The sequence below is a fragment of the Pleurodeles waltl genome, chromosome 9 (genome assembly GCF_031143425.1).
Source record: "Pleurodeles waltl isolate 20211129_DDA chromosome 9, aPleWal1.hap1.20221129, whole genome shotgun sequence".
Classification (NCBI taxonomy): Eukaryota; Metazoa; Chordata; class Amphibia; order Caudata; family Salamandridae; genus Pleurodeles; species Pleurodeles waltl.
This window is the reverse complement of record NC_090448.1, coordinates 1,079,218,123-1,079,237,120: the sequence shown is the minus strand read 5'-3', so window position 1 is coordinate 1,079,237,120 and position 18,998 is coordinate 1,079,218,123. Positions and strand designations below refer to the sequence as shown.

Genomic DNA, 18,998 nt, shown 5'->3' with positions numbered 1-18,998 from the left:
AGAAAATTGGCAGGATAGATTGTTCTTCAAGCTGAGCTCACACATTTGGGATGTTTTTGGAGCTGTGTATACTGTTGTATAGTTTGTAACTGGAGATTGCATTACTGGTAAAAACCCAACCTTCTTCAGTGAGATGATGTTCTGGGAGATTATAGCATGAATTCCACCCCACAGAGGAACTGACTTTTCTTCATCCTTCAGTCTGCACCAAATAACCGATATGATAAATTCAGTTATATCAGCTTTGCAGACCTCAGCACCAGGTAGAAGAATATCTATGTCCTCACCCACTTTGAAACTTTCTGGTAGACAGGGAAGTGTTGATGACTTGTAGTGATTTTGCACACGTTGGCAAGGCTGGTGGGCTATAAGTTTGCAGCTTTGTTTGTTTTGGCCTACAACTGACACAGCTTGTTTTCCAGCAGCTACTTCATTGGTACATTCTTACAAAATCACTATGCCAGTATCATGTGTGCTGGATGTTTCAGACAAAGAAGAGCTCTTCAGAATCAAAATTATCAAGAGCAGCAATTGTAAATCCTTTCCTGGTAAAGTGACTTGGACATGGTGTGCTGTCAGATTCACAAGATTTTTCAGCATGAGCTGCTAACAAGTTCCTGCTCCATATTATGTTATTATAACTTGTTTACACACCAATCCTATTCATTGATGTGATTAGCTATCTAATTTTGCACTTGTCATAGATTGTGTGGGCAGTCATAATGTGTAGCGGAGTTTTCTTTTTGCTGTGATGTAATTCATAAAACAATATTTGGAAAAGAAAGCACATTTGCACAGCTTAAGACTGTTCCTGGGACTGTCTTCCACTTATATCTTCAAAGCCATCATCAAGGTTGTCTTCTTCTGTTGCGAATTCAAGAACTTTAGTTTGGAACAGTTTTGATTTGCTGATATTAAACAATGGTATAAAAAATGTTAAGACAACACCAGGTATTCTTCTTGACTCCCATGATTTGTGGAGCTGTGGAGCATCACAAAATGTATCATTAATTCCAAAATCTAAATCTTTTAGGACGCTTCTTAAAATGGTTGGTTTCCTGCTGATTTTACTGCATCCTGTGATCTTATTTTGGCAGCAAGTACTTCAGAAGTCAAATCAGCTGAGAACACCATAAGTGTCTCATTATTTTTGTTAGACTGACAAAAATGAATTCTGTCATTGTACATTCTCACCAGAAAAATCTGTATTTCATTATTATGGATCAGTACAGTTTCATCAATATGGACCATTATTTATCTGATCTCACTGAGTGTGAACCTATAGCCAGCATTCAAAAGTGGCTTTAAAACTTAATTTGCTTTTTCAAAGAGTGCAAACTTAACAGAAGGCTTGCAGTTACATTGCTGCTGGGAGCTCATTGTACATTCATATTATAAAATGTATGCACGCATGCAGTTCGGGTGGGCATACAAATTTGCTGCAGATACATTCACCTTGCTATTTAGATAAGCTACTCGGCTGAAAAGGTAATCTTGGAAGAAACTAGCTGCAGATAAAAACATGTTTGCCCTTTGGAGACACATACTCTGTACTTCTTTCGTTAATCCCTTTGACCCTTGTTCTGGCTACACCACAGATAATACTTTGAAGATCCTCTGCTTTCTGGTCGATTGTTGGAGGTGGACGAGCGAGGGGTAGCCATTTTTTTTTTTTTTTTTGTGGATGTGCATTGGGTTTACTTGTCGTCGCTTTCTCAGAAGACTCTGATTCTTGTTGTGGTTCACTGGTTTCTGCTATTTTTTGATGATTTTTTTCCACGCTTTTTTTCCCATTGTATACGGCTCGTTGTTATAATGATAAAATATTTGATCCTCTTTACACATCAATTTCAATCTTTCGTGAATTTCGTCTTGCCGTATTTCTGCACCATCTCGAACTCTCTTCTGTCCAGCCTCAGTTGATGTTAGATTTCTTTTTGATTAGTTTGGCATATGGCAATTTTTCTTTGTTGAAGGAGTCCTCAGACTTTGTAGTTAGCAACACTCTGTCAGGAGGTAAAGATCCTCTGCTATCACCTGCTTTGCTCATGAGTATGAATTTGAGTCCTAAAGATAACCTGAAACAAAAACATTATTTAAAATAAATTACCAATATGATGGCTAAAACACATCATTATAGAGCCGTCATTTTGGAAAATGGTGAAAGGGTTGCTCTGAGGAGTTATTTTCTGTCTCTATAGCACTACTTAACCTCCAAAACCTATGTTTTGACACCGAAATAAACTGTATAGGTCTCATGGTTCCTGAAATATTGCAACATCACTGCAACACATCGCCATTTTTAAAAATATTATCCAGAAAAATCGGCCCCGATTAGCAATGTCTACCCAAGCTCAATTACTTCTCTAATGATACAAAAACACAAATCAAACATGAAAATCTCTGGCCAACAATTTTTTTTTTACAGAGGTATATCTAAAAGAGACCTCTGTGTGCAGATTTCATGCTTTAGAATCCTCTCAGGTGCGAGCCTGAATCCGGAATCTTTTTCCATAGCACGTCAGTGTGTCTGCTGAGGGCATTGCACAGCTCCATAACGTTGTCCACCAGATGTGATGTCAGCGGAGTCTATATAACCTCACCACTCCCCACACACCACCGACGTTCTGCCGTCAGTTCCTTCTTTTCCATGCTTGAAGCGTGGATCCTGTGATGGTTGTTGAGGCCGATCTTTGCCTCCCTTGACATTAAGTTGTTCTGGAAACAGTATGCTTTCAATATCTTTGGGGTTTAAACCCTGTGGGTCCTGTGGACGACAAATGTCAGTTACGGACCCCCACTTGGTCTGTATTTGGTGCCTGGGCAAGTACCATGACACCGAAGAGTGCAACTCCTGTTGGCAACTTCTGCTGAAGGCTCTGCAAGATCATCAAATGAAGCTTCTGGCAGAGCGGATGTAGAAGTCCTCCCATCAAATGTGGTGTCCTTCTCGAACTGACGTCTGTTTGCAGGGCCGTTCCAGGAGCCTTCTTGTGGACAACATTCTCCATTGATGCCCGGAGGCAAGTCTTGAAGCAAGCGGTCGAAGTCATTGAAATTGCGGACTTCACCGCACATGACCTTTAGCCATTCCTTGGTTGAGGAGACAAGGTTAACCCGCATTTTCCTCCCGTTCCAAGAGGCGGGGCGACTTAAGATCAGATGTGTGCCTATTATGTTTCCCTTCACGCTATCTTTGATCAGTCACCTCCTCCTGGAGCACCTGTGGATCACAAGGAGGTGAGGAATGCCTTGACTGTATCCACGTCGGTGGGTTCGCCCTTGGCTTCTGTTAGGCCTTCAGCATCAGTTGACAAAGCTGTGCACAGCCGTTCAGGGTTCCCACCTTCAGCACCGGTATTTGATCAGCCGACTCCAGCGACTCTGCTGGCACCGCCGATTGAAGTTGAATCTTTCTTTCAATCTGACATTGAAATTTAATCGAGATATTGCCTTCTCGACACCAGTTAACATTGGGAATGGCACAACTCATGCCTGTTATCCCTGATATTCTTTCACAGGAATCTACTCATGTTTGACCTACTGAGGATGCTGATGGAGAAGCGGTAGAGGACTTGAACCTTATAGCAAGGACAGCTGGTTAACTGACCTAGCTGCAGCTAGTGGCTGGGATTCTTCTCGAGCTTCAGGCTTACTTTCACCCCCTGAACTTGCTACATAGGCAAGCTCTTCATTTGCAGGCATGCTGAAGAGGCTTGCGGTAATGTTGGACCTGACTTTTCCTTCAGTGGAATTAGCTTCAGATCCCCTCATCGATGTCCTCCATCAAAACCAAACAGGGGTTAAACCAGTGCTTCCTCATAGCAAACCCCTTCATGATGTCTTGTTGGAGGCTTGGGCTAAGCCTGATACAAATTCCCCTGTTGACCGGGCTATATTCCACAGGCGACGCCCTGCCCCCGATGATCCAGCTTGTCTAATAAGACATCCTACTCATTGGAGTTTGGTGGCACAGGCCACTTTAGCTTGCAGTGATATGGAGTCTCTTCCACATGTCCCATCTGATAGAGTCCAGGAGTCTAGACGTCAGTGGCAGGTATATTTTTCCCTCCACAAGTTCTGCTCTGTGAATAAAACTTTTGTTCTGGGACGTTTCCCTCATTCTTTATGGGACTCATTATTGAAAATGTTACCTTCGCCCCCGGAAGAAATCGGGAGCATTCTTGCACCTATGATTCAGGACGGCCAGCAAGCAGCTAAACTAATCATTTCCTGTGGCATGGATACCACTGACTCTGGGGGTTGGGGCTATAGCTTCCTCAGTTGCGCTACGTCGCTGTGCCTGGTTACGTACCTCAGGGCTTTTGAAGGCAGTCCAAGCTGCATTGCTTGACATGCCATTTGATGGTGCCCATTTATTTGGTGCACAGACAGACTTTGCTTTAAGGTGTTTTCGTGACAGTGAGGTTGGAATACTCCATTAGCTTGGTTCCTCTGTACCTCTGGCTACTTCATAACTTCTTACTGTTTAGTATGGTGTTATTTATTCTAACATATTCAACAGAAGACCATGTTTTGGTATATTTTGTGTTATAAACCAAGTGGGGCGACCAGTGGGTGTTCCTGCTTGGCAGGTGCCAAATTTCTTTGTTATTATTAGAATAATATAGTGCCCTAAAACCCTATGGAGCTTTTCATGCCTGATGATTAAGGCTTCTTTCTTTGCCTTAATTACTTGTTGGTTACTACATAGGTGTTTGGTTGTTATACTCGTATGTGAGTAAGTATATTTTGAGAATTCTTGAGGTTGTTTGTATCATCTTTCTGCAAGAGATAAACATTTGCTGGGTGTCTTATAGTGTAGGTCTGGTAGATTATGCCTTTATAGTGTAAGGGGAACTGTTCAATGGCTTGTTCTACTGATCTGTGTTCCAATGAATAGAGCATGTTCTTTCAGACTACATATATGAACAAATAAATTATCTTCCCTAGCTGATTTGGCGATGCTGTCCCTTAATCATGGATATTGTTGTTAACCATATTTTCTTTGTCTTTATAATGTCATTACTGTGGCCTTTCCACAGTTTTGATGGGGAGTTAGTGCATGGATTCACATCCCATTGAGGGAGCAAGTAGCTTATTATTTGTGTTGGCTCGCCTTTAATACGGATTAACATGAATTTTCTTTCTTCCGTGTTTTTCAGTGTTTATATCTCCTTATAAGTGGCTTTTACGTTGTAAACTATGTTAGGGCTCTCCTACACTCTTATTAATGCCTGGTCTTTTTGACTTCTTTTAGACCGGTTTGGATCTGTGCACATAATTTACGGATAACGATCATGGATGATTCTTTATTTGAACTATTAACGTTTTCAAGACTTTTATTAATGTGGTTTTCACACAGTTCTTGTACTGATAAGAATGTCTAGCTCATAACTTTTATTAAGAACGCATGGTCTATTTCTTTTGTACTAGAGGAGTTTTCTTTTGAGAGGAGACTTTCCATGTACTTGGGTTGCTTCCGACACACATTTAACATACTTATATGGATGAGCTTATTCCATGTTTTTCATGTCTTATGGTTCTATTTTCCTGTGGTTCCTTCCACAGGTTTTGATGTTGTAGAGTATAATTTTATTCTCCTTCAGTATTATGATTGTCCGGTCTTTATCTTGTTCTAGACCGGTTTTGTGATACTTCGAGACTTTTTGAAGGTTTCAGTTTACAGTCCCTCCTCTGGGTTACTATGCTTTGGTATCTGATTCTAAAGTAAGGAATCTGTTGCTATATGTCTCTATCAGATGAACAAGTTACTTACCTTCGGTAAAACTGTATCTAGTAGAGACAGGTTCTAGCCACAGATTCCTTAACGACCATCCAACCTCCCCTCTCTGTGAACTGAGTCCTCTATGTCTCAGAAGATTTCGTTTTGGGAGTCAACACCTAGAATTTCCAAAACAGTGATTAATTGACACAAGTGTCTTTTGTTCAGAGCACACTATTTCGATAGGTAGCTTCTAATGTGGCTTCACGTTTTGAGCGCAGAAAATAGTCACAGAAGAAACTGATGTTGGTGAGGTGGTTAAATGGACTCTGCTGCTGTTACATCTGGTGGACGATGTAGTTACGAAGTCGTGCAACGCCCTCTGCCGACTCGCAGACATGCTAATGGAAAATTTTCCGGATCCAGGCTCGCGCCAGGGGGAGAATTCTAAAATAAAGAATCTGCGACTTGATCCTATCGCTACCAGATACAGCGTTACCAAAGGTAAGTAACTTGTTAATCAAGGGGCCAGGACTAATATGCATGCATACCTTTCATATTTATTCTGGTGGTTTAAGGATTGGCAACCTACAATACGCTCTTCTTAACTTTCAACGCATGCTGTACTCTTACTGTCTGGGCAAACAGTGTGGTAGCAAAGGCGCATGAGCCCTGATGCAAGCACAGATATGGACTCCACTACCCTTTACACTCTGACTAGAGTGTGTCATAATTGGGGTGCAAAGGACCTCTTGTATCACTGTACCACTGCACTGGCTCCATTATTGATGACTGCATTCCTATGAGCTGGTATAACATGCCCCACTTTTTTTTTTCTTCTAGACTACTTTTGCCAGCAAGCATTGGTATAGCTGATAGGCCTCACTTAAGTGTGCTAACTCATTCAAACACAGGCCTGCTGAAATGCTGTTTGCATGTTTTAGCACATGCACCTCAGTCTTGTAGAGTAACAGCGCTGTTTTAATGCCTGTTTTTCCTACTCAGTGGCACTTAGTTTAATGACCATAGGAGAACGAAAACCTGAGTTGACCACAAACTTGATCTTAAAACTACCCCCAGACTGCCACAGTATTGAGCTATCTGCACTAGATCACTGACTGTTTATCCCAGCCTAGTACATATACTGGCAAGATAGCTCAGTGGGCTAAGGTTCCCACTGCATAGAGCTGTGTATCCAGCAGGTCTTGGATTCCAGTACTGATAGGATGCATGGTGCGGTTTATGTGCTGGTTGTAGACATCTGCGATTATTATCTAAGTCACAAGTTTGAATGTCCATAAAATAGCTCCGAAACTTGATACTTAGTGCTGTGACCCGCGGGGCACAGAGTTCAATCCTTGTGAGAGTTCGCGGGGTTTCATCACGGGAGAAGGAGCTTAGAGTGCAGGATGGCAGAGGTGGTCCTCACTGTGCCCTCAGAACCCGCCCCAACTCCCGCTCCCCCACCGCCACCACCACACGCATACACGAATTGTGAAGGATTGTAAAATACTACAAGCCACGCGGCGACAAACGTGCAGCCCACGGTCAAGGGCACTTGTAAGGCGGACAGGAAAGTAGAGGAGCAGAAGGAGGCCACGGAGCTGTACCAGGAAGGGAGCCTGCTGAGGGAGGGCCGGAGCCCGAAGACGTCACAGCTTGGAAACACTCAAGGACTTTGAATACGAAGAGGAATCCGTGCCGCGGAGGGGGTCTTGGAACTGAAGACCCTGGCAGGAGAGAAAGCTGCACAAACACTGCCAGCATGCAGCGGCAGCTGGAATGTTAGCATCAACTTCCAACCAGTGTCTGGCATGCAGTCCACAGGGGGCAGCATCTGCTTAACGAAACAGCCACGCTCCAAGGCCAACGGCCTTCGGCAGGCGAATCTATCCTCCGGGGTCTGTGGACGGGGCAGCGCCATCGCGGGCTGCCGAGACATCTGCAGTAACCCACACCTGGGCACGTAGTGCATCAGATTGCCACGGCGCTGGGGGCAGGCGCAGTGCCAGGTCAAGTATCCCACACTAGTATTCTTGATAGATTTCGCCACTGTCTTGGTAAATTATTACTTATAACCAAGAGTTCTGTGGAAAAAGAAATACTTCACACACTCTGTGGGGCCCGTAATGCATTTTGAATTGAGACGAATAGAGACAAAGTGGTTTTAATTCGTTCATTATCTCACAGCTTCTTACATAAAAATGTGTCATACATTTCTCAAAACTTGTTTAAAAAATGTTGCATGTTTTAAGGACGTTTACATTGCCTTTAGTGAAATCTAAAGCTGCAATCTTTTTAAGGAAGCATTTTCCTTAAAGTTTCTCACAATCGCGTCTGTTATTTCCCGAATGTCAAATAGATATTTTTGTCGGTCATCTTTTTTTATTGTTAAAGTTTGAAGCAGATGTGATTTCTCTCGTATTCATTTTTGATGTTTTATTGTGAGGTGTAAGATTCGCATGAGAGTTAATTTTATGACAAGACCGGAGGCTCTATCCTCTTGGGAGTTGTAGTTTCTTGACTGCTGCTATTGAAATTAAAGTAAGAAAAGGACGCATAATATTCGCCTCCGTGTCTTTAATAAAATTAAGACTTTCCGTCATAAATTACTAGGAAAATCTACATTTCATTGTATTATGAAATCTCAGTTTGGATTCTGTCGTGAATGGTGCATTCTAATGTCTCTTTTCATTGTGCGGCGTAGAATCAATTCGTTCTATTTTTTTTGTTCCAACCAAAGTAGATAATGTGTTGTTTTGAGATTGTACTGCTGTGCTTCATAATTACTGTTAACTGCTGAGGACATTGGTGGTGAGGGGGGAGTGGGTCTGTTCTGGCGCTGCTCTGCAGGCCCTCCACCTCATTCCCCCTCACTGTCCACTGACTGACATACAAATTTGGACCGACCGCAGGGCTTTCCTATCCAGGAGCACAACCACTCAGTGTTTCCCACCGTCATTTAACCGTACATCCATCCTCCCCCACCCTATGTGGTCTACCTACTAAGTAGTCCCTGCTGACCTCACAGATGCCTGGTTTGGGGAGTGTTCAGCCACCTGCGATGCCATTTCCTGATTTGAGATGTCCTGCCCAGAGACATGTTGGGCATGAAATTGTACCAGAAGGGCATGGTAGGTTGTCCAAAACTGTATGCCTCTGATCCCACTCTGAGATGGAGTTTTTGCCAACTCTGTATACCCATGTGTTTTAAGAGACGCCCCTTATCTCTTGCTGAGATGTTTCATATTTCTTGACTTTGGTCTTATTCGTTATATCGCATAAGTCATTAAATGGCTTGGCCAGCACGTCTTCCACATGTAAAGTAGATCATCATTTACACAAATCATGTTGTGTATGGATGAGGACTGCATGCTGTAAAGGGAATGTTTTGGGAACAGTATTTATAAAGTTATTTCGCAGTTTAGCAATCTTGGGAATGACTATTCAGTTGTAATGTGGATTAAGGCATAATTAATTGCTTTCATCGTTTTGATCACCTGTAATGAATGTTAATTACAACATATCTACTTTTCATCAGAATACGGGTAAAATTGTAAATTCGAGCTAAACCGAGGAGAGCTTGAAACAGTACGTTTGTCCCTTTCTGCAGTGTGCAAGCAAAGCAACCCCAAGGATGACTGGTCCCTAACCACTGAGGAGTTCGAAGCCTGGAATACTTTGTACAGAATTAAAGACAGTGATGGGATTAAAGAAGTCACAATGCCGCGAACCTGCTTTGAATCTTTCAGCGATAAGGAACAAAAACTTGTAAGTTCAACACATCTGCAGGGTTTTTGATCTCATTATTGATGCCTTTAAAGTCCACTAAAGAACATTGAATTAACATCCTTGAAACTATTAGATCAATAGGTTTGACATTACATAGACACAGATTTTCTTTTTTTTTTTTTTTTCTTCGAAGTTTGTATTTAACAAGCACATCGTAGGCAAAAGTATAATCACAAATGAGCAGTTCATCAGTCAACTGATGTATGAATACAGCAGCATCTGTCAAAGCACTGGGAACCCCTCCATACAGCAGTACATCATATCTGAGTTTCACGCAATCTGTACAGTAGGAACAACAAAATTATTTTCTGTGCTCTGGGGAAACAGGGAGGGGAATTAAGATATATTAGAGTCCAGATGAGGAATTTATAGACAGTCCTCATGCTTAGTGTTGGATCATCCCCAAACTTTTTACCTTCACCCCTCCGATTTTTTCAGATTTCATAAGTAGTACTACATGTACCCAGGACCTGTAAAATAAATGCTCCTAGTAGGCCGGCAGCACTTTCCATGCTACTTCAGTATCCCTTTGAACATGTCTCAGGCCTGCCATTGCAGCCAGTTGGCAGTTTTAAACTGCCAATTTGATTTGGCGAAATAATCCCCTTACCAAGCCTTAATCTCCCTTTTCATTACATATGTCACACCTAAACTAGACCCTAGACAGCCCACAGGGCAGGGTGCATTGTAATTGAAAGGTTGGACATATAGTTTCAAGCTTTACATGTCATTGTAGTGAAAAGCTCAACATTTGTTTTTCACTACGATGGATTATTTTATTACATTTAATGAGTGTGAGCATGTAGGAAAATCATGTCTGGTGTCCAAGGAATTGTAGTTTAAAATCATGTTTAATGCCAAAATCGGATTTTAAGTCACAATTCTGTAAATGCCACTTTTAGAAAGTTTGTATTTTTTTGTCCTAACCATTTGGCGCCTACAGCCTGTACTTGGGTCAGATGGCTTGTGTAGTTGGCAGGTGGCCTTTGTGTATTCCTCCCAGACAGCCACACAATAAAGGGACTAGATGTGCCTGGATGGATCATCTCAGGTAGGATAGGGGAGGGGGCAGAGCTGTGCACAGTCCTGCTTGCACTTTAAAAGACTTTGCCCTGCTCTCACACAAATAACTTCACAGTAGCCTATTATGCTGCAGGCAGGTGGGGACCAGGACACGAAGGCAGAGAATTACAGACATTTCTGTAAAAAGAAGTCTCCATAAGTTCCCCCAATTGAAAGGAGACACCAGGTATAAAAATTGAATCCCTCAGACCCATTATTCTGTTCACTTTCTGGACCTACAGAAGAACTCCGAGGACTGCCTGCTATTGTGGCCTGCTGTGTACTTCAGAGGACTGCTGTGCTGCACCAAGAAGGACTGCTATGCAGCATGAAACTTGGTCTGAGCCAGAGGTCTGCCCTTCTCTTCTACTTGAACAAAGGACTTCCATAGTCACTCCAAGGGCTAGTTGGTTGGCCTCCTGATCAACGCCTTAAGGACAGAAAGGCTCTATCATTCTTGAACCTGCACCATGCCTGAGTGAGTCCTGACTCTTCAAGCTGTGCCTTTCCAGTCCTGGACCCTTGAAAGTGGTGCTAAAGGTGCCTAGCTAGACCAAAATCCAAAACTTGGGACTTAAAAAATGTTTCCCCAAAAAGTGCTCTAAGAACCTAGAGGAGACGAGGATCTACATGCTCGTCGATCTGCCCTAAATGCATTGCCTGTTGGCCTGACTTCATGGTAGCTCCCGCTACATTCTTCTCTCCAGCAGCAAATACCGTTCCGCAGCTCTCGCAGAAAAGGTATCTGGCGGCATGGAACCTTCATCGGCTACAACCTGCAGCTTCGCCCCAGGGGAGATTTTTGCGTTCCAAAAAAGGGAATAAGTACAAACGTGGGAATCTTCACCACAACTCTGTCCAGGGGCTTGTCGACAGTGACTCATCCTCCTCAGACACTGCCAGCCTCCTCGCCCCTCTAAACTTTACCTTCTGAGACATTTTCTACCAAAATGTCTGGTAAGTCATAAGGTAAGCGGAGACCAGGCCCAATCCACTTTGTGTGTCCGACCCGTGAGACATCTCAGGCACCATAACGTTTGACTTTGTCCCAGTCTTGCTCGACTAGATGTCTATGGTTGGCTCTTTGATCTTTTAGGCTTTATTTTCCACTTTAAAATTAAAAAATGCATACCTCTGTCTCTACTGTTCAAATTTTGTTGTTTTGGTGTTGAATAATTTGTGGAATTTATGAATACCCATTCTATAGCAAGATGGCTCGTGGTTATTCAAGCAATTAAACCGTGGTAACCATTTATGAAACTTAAGGCAGCAACCCCAAGAGATATGTCACATGGTAACAAAGCCCACATTGCTAACAGAAAGTACAGCACAACTTGAGATGAACCTTTATTGTGTATTTGGTAAAAAAAAATATATATATATATTATCAGATTAATGAAGGTTGTGGGGCAATGCAATGATAGGTTGGCGGTTGGGCTACATTCTGAAGGGACAGTTGTAATGTCCTCTTTAATTGTTGGAGGCAATAATGTCACCTGAAGGTTTAGCACCTTTTCGTTAATGACACAGACTGGGGATGGAAGGAGTCAATATTTTGATATACTCTTTATAGAATTCTGCCTTATAGGTTCTTCAGTTAGCTGTCTTATCCCTGCTATAGTAATTGAGGAAGAGACACTTGTAATGTCCTCTTTAATTGTTGGAGGCAATAATGTCACCTGGAGTTTTAGCACCTTTTCGTTCATGACACAGACTGGGGATGGAAGGAGTCAATATTTTGATATACTCTTTATAGAATTCTACCTTACAGGATCTTCAGTTAGCTGTCTTATCCCTGCTGTAGTAATCCGGGAAGAGAGCACTTTACTGATCTGTAAATCAGCCAGACAATGCTTTCGTCAGGCAAAAATGCTTCATCCGTATCCACAGCTATGTAAAGACTTAATCAATAATGACCTTGATAGTATGCCTAAACTTTGTATTTGTTTTTCCCCAGACACCAGAGTGAAATAGATCAAGAAATAACCATTAAAGGCAATACTGCTAGGTTGGCCTTCTTCATCTTTCCTTCCCTTGGTTTACCTTCAAGACTTACCCTTTACCCTTAATGGCGTCTCTCCTAGCAAGAACAAGTTATGCATCTGGTGTAGCTCATTTTGACTGCTTGGCTCTCTTTTGACCACAAATAATTCCACCAATCCGACATTTCACTTTTGCATAAGAATGATGGTTCAAAGCAAAGCATCATCAACAATGAAAACCTGTAAAGCTAAATAGAAACTCTTATGCATCTGACCTTCACAGAGGGTATTTGTCCATGATAATCCAGACCTCACCAACTTCTACATACCTCTTGCAACTAGTGAAGTCAGGTGCCCAAGAACAGTACTACAGTATAAGAAACCAGATCTGGGCCATTTCAGGATTTCACCATCTGTTTCATCTTCACTTGAATCACATTGGATATTGGAAGGGTCATACTAGTGGGTTGTCTGGGACTTTCACCGTGTATGTCACCCACCAGTTCCATTGGAACTCAGTATGGTAATGATGCAGCTGATTGAACTTTTATTTTTAATTCATTCAAAGGCCTGATTTGAAGTCCTCATGACTGAAAACTGATTTACTGTTCGCCCAGACATTATCTAGGTGAATGAGATTGTGAACTCTTTTCTCTGATTTTACAAATTAAAACAAATTTGAATTACATAATAAAGGTTACATCAGATATTCGTAATAAACCACTACCCTAAGTTCTGTGTTTCCCAGTCTTGCCAATGCAGCAGAGTAGACACTTGACTATCTGTATGTCCAACGCTGCCTTAACTTGTTGACCAATCTAAAGACGTCTACTTATCAGACCAGCTTTTTCATCCTTTGATCACCCAAGCAGGCATCGCCTTTTGAAACATGTAATTGCAAGACGGGTCTTTGCCTACATCAAATACTGCCGTGTGAAAAGTAGGTATCCTTTGAGTGACAGTCACAGTTCACTTCATGAGAAATATTTTCTTCACAGCGGCGTTCTGTGTAAGAGTACTCTTAGAAATCTAGTTTTGAGGGGCACAGCGCAGACTGTGTAATGAACCCCAACTGTATTAACTGCAGTCTTCTGCCAATAGTGTCCTGGGGGACGGGTCCTCTACTGCGCCCCTCCCCCTCATCTGGAAGCCAACTTCCCTTTTTAGCACTTGATTCATAGTAGCAAGGCACAGAATTTTAAGACCGGGAACTCAGCAGCATGACAAACAGTACTTAGGAAATTGCTGTCAGGTAATTGTTTTTTTCCTTATAAACAAGACAAGTACTTTATTGAACATGCTTTCAAATGCTCTTCAAAAATTAACAAATATTAACACACTGTCAAGGTAGAAATACCTATACTGGTACCCTCTAAAGAGCTTCATAACCAACAAATGGGGCACACTAAAGAAAAGTCCCACCGGTCAGTGATTCCCCTAAGTGTTTCTAGAGCCATTTGAGCAGGAGGCACTTTTAACAGTCTGCCGAATAGTAAGTCCTGAACCCTAAGGACACCATACCCCCATCTATCTAACACAACAGGAGGGGGTATTTATTAAAATCGTCAAAAAATAGAGGGACCGGGAGATTACTGATCCAGTGTACGTTCTCCCTGAATGTAAGCCAAAAAAAAGGTGTACACTGTTCCAAAAGAGACTGTCTAAACAGAGGACAAGTGTCAGTAATAAGGTAGGAGTACCCTCAAGCGTCATAAAGTACGCTAGGCGTCATCATTGGGCTAACTCCTCGTCAGACCGGCACTGCAATGTCTGACGGATCATCACCCAGAAGGTGCTGACACAAAACCGGAGATGGAATCGTGAGTCCGATAGACTCTACAGATGAGGCTGACAGTGAAGAGTAAGGAGAGTGAAAAGAAAGTTAAAATTGGCTCTGGACACTAGGACGCAAAATGTAATTTACTCAAAATGTGGTCAGGCCAAGATTAAAAAACGAGAAAGGAGTACTTCGGAGCAGTAATGGCTACCAGTACTCCTGAAAAAAAGGGTGAGGAGGAAGAGAAATACTCTATCCTACCATTTAGGGGTCGACATGTTTCGCGCCTGTGCGGTCAGACAATGATCCATTGGCGCTTCATCAGGACCGTGGTTAGTAACTTCTCCTATAGAAAAAGAAGAAGAAGTAAGTGCTAGAAGGTCACTTACTATACGTAGACTAATCGTCAAAGTCAGTCACGTGGTGGGTCGCCCATCCCATGTGGAGGAAAGGCATCATAGGGACGCGTAAACTTCAGACCAAAGGAAGTTGCATTGAAAGTTTCCTAAAGTCCGGCTGAGCACTTACCCGGGAACGCGAGCCTGAAAGTCTTAATTACTTCTTCTTCTTTTTCTATAGGAGAAGTTACTAACCACGGTCCTGATGAAGCGCCAATGGATCATTGTCTGACCGCACAGGCGTGAAACATGTCGACCCCTAAATGGTAGGATAGAGTATTTCTCTTCCTCCTCCCCCTTTTTTTCAGGAGTACTGGTAGCCATTACTGCTCCGAAGTACTCCTTTCTCGTTTTTTAATCTTGGCCTGACCACATTTTGAGTAAATTAAATTTTGCGTCCTAGTGTCCAGAGCCAATTTTAACTTTCTTTTCACTCTCCTTACTCTTCACAGTCCGCCTCATCTGTAGAGTCTATCGGACTCACGATTCCATCTCCGGTTTTTTGTCAGCACCTTCTGGGTGATGATCCGTCAGACATTGCAGTGCCGGTCTGACGAGGAGTTAGCCCAATGATGACGCCTAGCGTACTTTATGATGCTTGAGGGTATTCCTACCTTATTACTGACACTTGTCCTCTGTTTAGACAGTCTCTTTTGGAACAGTGTACACCTTTTTTTTGGTTATTTATTAAAAGTCAGACATTCTGGCTTTGTGAGGTTATCACCACAACAATTAAAGGCTGAATATCAAGTCAAAACAAATGCAAACAATATGGAAATATTTTAGGATGTGTTAGAAATGGGGTCACTGACGTTGCGGTGTCTGTTCCGGAGTTGGTGCAGGAGTCGTCGGGCCCTTGCGGTCACACGCGTTGCAGATCGAACTCCAGGCTGATGAAGTCCGGTGCGCCGTGTGAATGGCGTAGGGGCTGCGATGCGAAGCAGGACGATGCGACGTGTGGTGCCCACAGCTTGCAGTGCAGCCAGCGGCTCGGTGATGGCGTCGGGGAGACCAGGACTGCGGTGTGAAGCGGGGCGGTGCAACGTGCGGTGTCCACAGGTCACGGTGCAGGCAGCGGTGGCGTCGTTGCTGAAGCGCTGACCTCGGTAGGCCCAAGCGTGCGGGACGGTGCATCGTGACCCTCGAGGCCACGGTGCAGGCAGGATGCCTGGTGACGACACAGGAGTCGATGATGCTGGCGTCGGTGGACCGGGGCTGCAGTGCAGGATGGGACGGTGCTTCGTGTACCTCACGAGCGGTGTCCACAGGCCACTGTGCAGGCAGCGGCGCCGGTGTCAGCAAGAGCGGCGGTGTCGGGGATGCCCAGGCTGCGGTGTGAGCAGGCGATGCCGGAGTGCAGGGCCCACAGGTTGCGGTGTGAACAGCGGCTCTGTGAAGTCGTCCGATGACAGTGTCGGTGAGACCAGGGTCACGGTGCGAAGCGGGGCAATGCGACTCTCTGTGGCGTCTGCAGGTCATGGTGCAGGCCAGCGGCGGCATCGCAGTGGTTTCTTCTCTTAAACAGCACAAAACACGCAGTTCCCAGTGCTGCAGGTCGAAGAAACTGAAGTCTTTGGTGTCCGTGAGGCTTCCAACAGGAGGCAAGCTCTACTCCAAGCCCTTGGAGAATTTTCTTAAGCAGGACACACAGCAAAGTTCACCCTTTGCACTCTTTTCAGGCAAGAGCAGCAACTGCAGGCCAGTCCAGCAAAGGAACACAGCAAAGGGACAATACTCCTCCTTCAGCTCTTCCCCTGGGCAGAGGTTCCTCTTGATTCCAGAAAGATTATAAAAGTCTGGTGTTTTGAGTCTTCTTCTTATACCCAGTTCTGCCTTTGAAGTTGGCAAACTTCAAAGCAAAGTCTCAAGTGTTTGCAAGATCCTTCCTTGTCCAGGCCAGGCCCCAGACACTCACCAGGGGGTCAGAGACGGCATTGTGTGAGGGCAGGCACAGTCCTTTCAGGTGTGAGTGACCACTCCTCCCCTCCAGCACAAATGGCTAATCAAGATATGCAGGCTACACCCCAGCCCCCTTTGTGTCACTGTCTAGAGGAGAGGTGTGAACAGCCCAACTGTCAAACTCACCCAGACGGGGAATCCACAAACAGGCAGTAACAGAATGGATTAAGCAAGAAAATGCCTACTTTCTAAAAGTGGCATTTTCAAACTAACTAACTTCACTAAAAGATGTATTTTTAAATTGTGAGCTCAGAGACCTTAAACTCCACATTTTTATCTGCTCTCAAAGAGAATCTGCGCTTTAAGGATATTTAAAGGCAGCCCCCATGTTAACCTATGAGAGAGATAGGCCTTGCACAGTGAAAACCGAATTTGGCAGTATTTCACTGTTAGGACATATAAAACACACTAGTATATGTCCTACCTTAAAAATACACACTGCACCCTGCCCATGGGGCTACCTAGGGCCTACCTTAGGGGTGCCTTACATGTAGTAAACAGGAAGGTTGAGGCCTGGCAAGTGGGTACACTTGCCAAGTCGAGTTGACAGTTTAAAACTGCACACCCAGACACTGCGGTGGCAGGTCTGAGTCATGTTTACAGGGCTACTAATGTGGGTGGCACAACCAGTGCTGCAGGCCCACTAGTAGCATTTGATTTACAGGCTCTGGGCACCTCTAGTGCACTTTACTAGCAAATCAAATATGCTAATCATGGATAAACCAATCAACAGTACAATTTCTATAGGGAGCACTTGCACTTCAGCACTGATTAGCAGTGGTAAAGTGCGTAGAGACAAGAAACCAGCAAAAACGGATCTCAAAAAATAGGAGGAAGAAGGCAAAAAGTTTGGGGATAACCCTGCAAAAAGAGCCATTTCCAACAGGATGGTACTACTTTTTATATATGAAATGATTTACAACCAAAGATATATTTCTCAATAAAGTTTGTAATGCTCAGTGTATGAGTCTTTCTTGTACCTTTAACTTAACTGCAAAGTAACTACCGGACCTAATAACACCCCCGCCATGCACAGCGTTGTCATCAATGATGCTGTCAATGATCTCATAAAACATGATGTAATATCTGAGGTCGTAAGCAGTGCATGGCAAGGGCGCAAGCTGTAGGTATTTGATATATGTGGTGAATTTCAGTGTTTTTTTTAAAGTTCAAAATGTTATGTTGAAACTGATGTTTTCACATAACTATAACGTCTCTTCAACTTTTTTTCAGTGAATTTTAGAGGTTTTTAAAAAAATAGAAATTAAGATATTACCATACCTAACTATAACGTCATTTTCATGTTTTTTACTTTAACATACTTAACCACATGCAACTATGCCAGCCCCCCGCTCTGCATGGCTTTGAAACATACTCAGAATAGGGATGGCCTCAGTGCCTAGCCTGTGGCCAGGCTCTGCCTAATGCAGGCAGCCCCCCGTCACCACAGCTTATGGCCATGTTCGGTGTGGGCCTAGCCAAAGGCCAGGCTCTGCTCCAAAACGCAAGGGGGTGGCCACATTGCCTTTGGCCAAACGCAGCTAACCCACCACAGGCACTTACTCCCCTGTTTTTTTTCTAAATGGTTTTCCAATCCTGAGACTTTTTGTAGCCAACGCTGCCTCTGTGCTCCTATAGGACTCTCGCAGGAGCAGGTGAGACCCGCTGGTTCCTACGAGAGTCTTGCGAGGTCTCAGTAATTGGAACAAATACAGTTTTTAAAAAAAAATAGCTTAGTGGATTGGTACCTCTAAAACACTTACCTCCAACCCCCAAAGTCCAGGGGGTCATTTTCGTTTCCTGAAATGGCAGTGACAACATTTCATCTCATGTTGCGGCCAGCCAATCACAGCGTGAGCTCCTGGAGGATTGACGAGAGCTTCTCACTCCCATGAGGTGGCCAGCGATGAAAGGTCCTCTCGGCCAATCAGATTGCTTTAGTATTTACTGTTGTTTGGCTGCGAGACTCTTGCGGGAGGCCAAAACCCCCCAATGTCCAGACTCCAAAAATGTTGGACCTTAATTTCTCAAAAACTACTCAACAGATTTACACCAAATCACAAAAAGTACGCTTTGGGGCCGTTTGGGCTATAGTTGTGTTGAAATGTCCTGATGGAAATTGCATTGGAAAATTGTGATTCGGGATCCTCCATTCTACCATATGGGAAATTGACAGGGTCTGCAGTTAAAACTATGGGCTGTAAAAACAACGAGGGCTAGTTTCAGATACCTTGGTATGCAGGTAATGGCGAACCTCAAACAGTTTCAGGAACTAAATTTAGATATAATGATGATGGAGTTAA

The 18,998-nt window shown here is 43.6% G+C and overlaps 1 protein-coding gene across 2 annotated transcripts in view; it reads left to right on the top strand.

Moving 5' to 3' along the window:
- FANCM (FA complementation group M) overlaps positions 1-18,998 on the top strand; it is a 666,273-nt gene that overhangs the window by 451,482 nt on the left and 195,793 nt on the right. For both annotated transcript variants that reach the window (XM_069208717.1, XM_069208718.1), the window contains exon 13: positions 9,339-9,496. In XM_069208717.1, the coding sequence (XP_069064818.1) occupies positions 9,339-9,496 (158 nt within the window). The remainder of the gene's footprint in view (positions 1-9,338; positions 9,497-18,998) is intronic.